This window comes from Nyctereutes procyonoides, unplaced genomic scaffold, assembly GCF_905146905.1.
Source record: "Nyctereutes procyonoides isolate TBG_1078 unplaced genomic scaffold, NYPRO_anot_genome, whole genome shotgun sequence".
NCBI classification, from domain to species: Eukaryota; Metazoa; Chordata; class Mammalia; order Carnivora; family Canidae; genus Nyctereutes; species Nyctereutes procyonoides.
Window position 1 is genome coordinate 6,346,552 of NW_026575144.1, and position 1,541 is coordinate 6,348,092.

Here is a 1,541-nt window from a genome sequence, read left to right on the forward strand (position 1 = left end):
AAACTCCTTAAAATGGTGGCTTCTCCACTTGCTTAGGTGCCAAATGAATGTTATAGATAATATGCCCCCTGGGGTCCATCTTGGATGGCTGGTTAGGGAGCTCCTTTTGAGGATTTAGTTGTGTTTTTAAAGAGCTGAATTCACATGAGTACATAAACACTAACACTGAGTTCTGTGGTCGGTGTACAGCACTTGGCACTATGGATAAATCAGTGATTTGGGGAATCTAACCTAAAGGATCTGATTGGGTCTTGTTCCCAGGGTGAAGAATAACTATATAGAATTCATTTAACTTCTCTCTTCCATCTTTAACCCTCTCTTTCCCCTTGCCATGCCTTATACTGAGAGAGCTCTTTTAATAGATTCATTCTTATAATGAATATGTATAATGATTCAGAGTATACTCCATAAACATGTACTTATTAGATACTATGTCAGGTGTTGCAGATATAGTGGTGAACAATACAGGAATACTCCTTGTCCTCATTTTCTCCCTCAGAAGGGATTTAAAAAACTAACTTTCAACTCACTAATTTCCCTAACAGGTCTGTGGAACAGGAGACCTAAATGGTATCTGTCTGCAGTAGCTAAAATTAATTGAGCACTTACTATGTGCTAAGTACTCTCTCTCTATATTACCCCAATTCTTACAATGTTTGGGTAGCAACCTAATTATTGTTACATTATAGATGGGGAAGCTAAGGCTATGTTTCAGGCTTGCTTCCTTTATTTTATTTATTTATTTTTTTTACAATCCTGAGGTCTTTTATTTTCTTTACAGTTATCATGCCATGAATTCATAGGGAATGGGTTCCAGCAGTTCAGGCTCCTTTCCATTGGTTCTCACAAAGTGTGCTTCTCTGGGTGGGGCAGGCTGGCGCTTCAGTTGGACCCAAGTACCTTTCTCTTTGGCTTCCTTCTTTTTCTGATCATTTTCCTTCACACGCTTCAGGAAGCTATCTCGGCTCTTTGAGTGTTTAATATGCTCAATGCGGACATTAATTCTCTTGGCAAGAATCTTGCCCTTAACTTGTTTGTTTACAACAATGCCAACAGCATGCTGAGTAACATTGTAGACCCTTCCAGTTTTGCCATGGTAACATTTGTGGGGCATTCCTTTTTGAACAGTGCCCATTCCCTTGATGTCCACAATATCACCTTTCTTATAGATTCGCATGTATGTGGCCAAAGGAACAACTCCATGTTTTCTAAAAGGCCTAGAGAACATGTAGCGTGTACCTCTCCTCTTTCCCTTTGTGTTGGTCATTTTGGCGAATTACTGGAAGATGGCGGTTCCGGCCGAAAGGCGCTTGCTTCCTTTAGAACTTGCACTTTTTACCGCTGTTTAATGGATTACTACTAGTAGGATAGGCATTGCCACCTTTAGCTGCAGTTCACTGTGATCTTGCATTGTTATTCTAGCCCAGTGATCAAACATAGCTCTTGTCTGTGTTAAAAATCTCACTTTGAATGAATACCATTTACATTGATATGGATGGAACTGGAATCCACTGGAGAAAGATAATTATAATATCGTTTCA

General features: G+C 39.6%; 1 protein-coding gene across 1 annotated transcript; it reads right to left on the reverse strand.

Moving 5' to 3' along the window:
* Positions 1 to 748: 748 nt before the first annotated feature.
* LOC129499145 (60S ribosomal protein L21) lies at positions 749 to 1,291 on the reverse strand. The gene has a single exon (XM_055308777.1). It carries the CDS (start codon positions 1,265 to 1,267, stop codon positions 785 to 787), a length of 483 nt encoding a protein of 160 aa, XP_055164752.1. The 5' UTR covers positions 1,268 to 1,291; the 3' UTR covers positions 749 to 784.
* Between the last annotated feature and the right edge of the window lie 250 nt (positions 1,292 to 1,541).

Excerpts from the sequence above, each read along its gene's own strand:
- LOC129499145 (XM_055308777.1), bottom strand. The coding sequence starts at position 1,267 with ATGACCAACACAAAGGGAAAGAGGAGAGGTACACGCTACATGTTCTCT.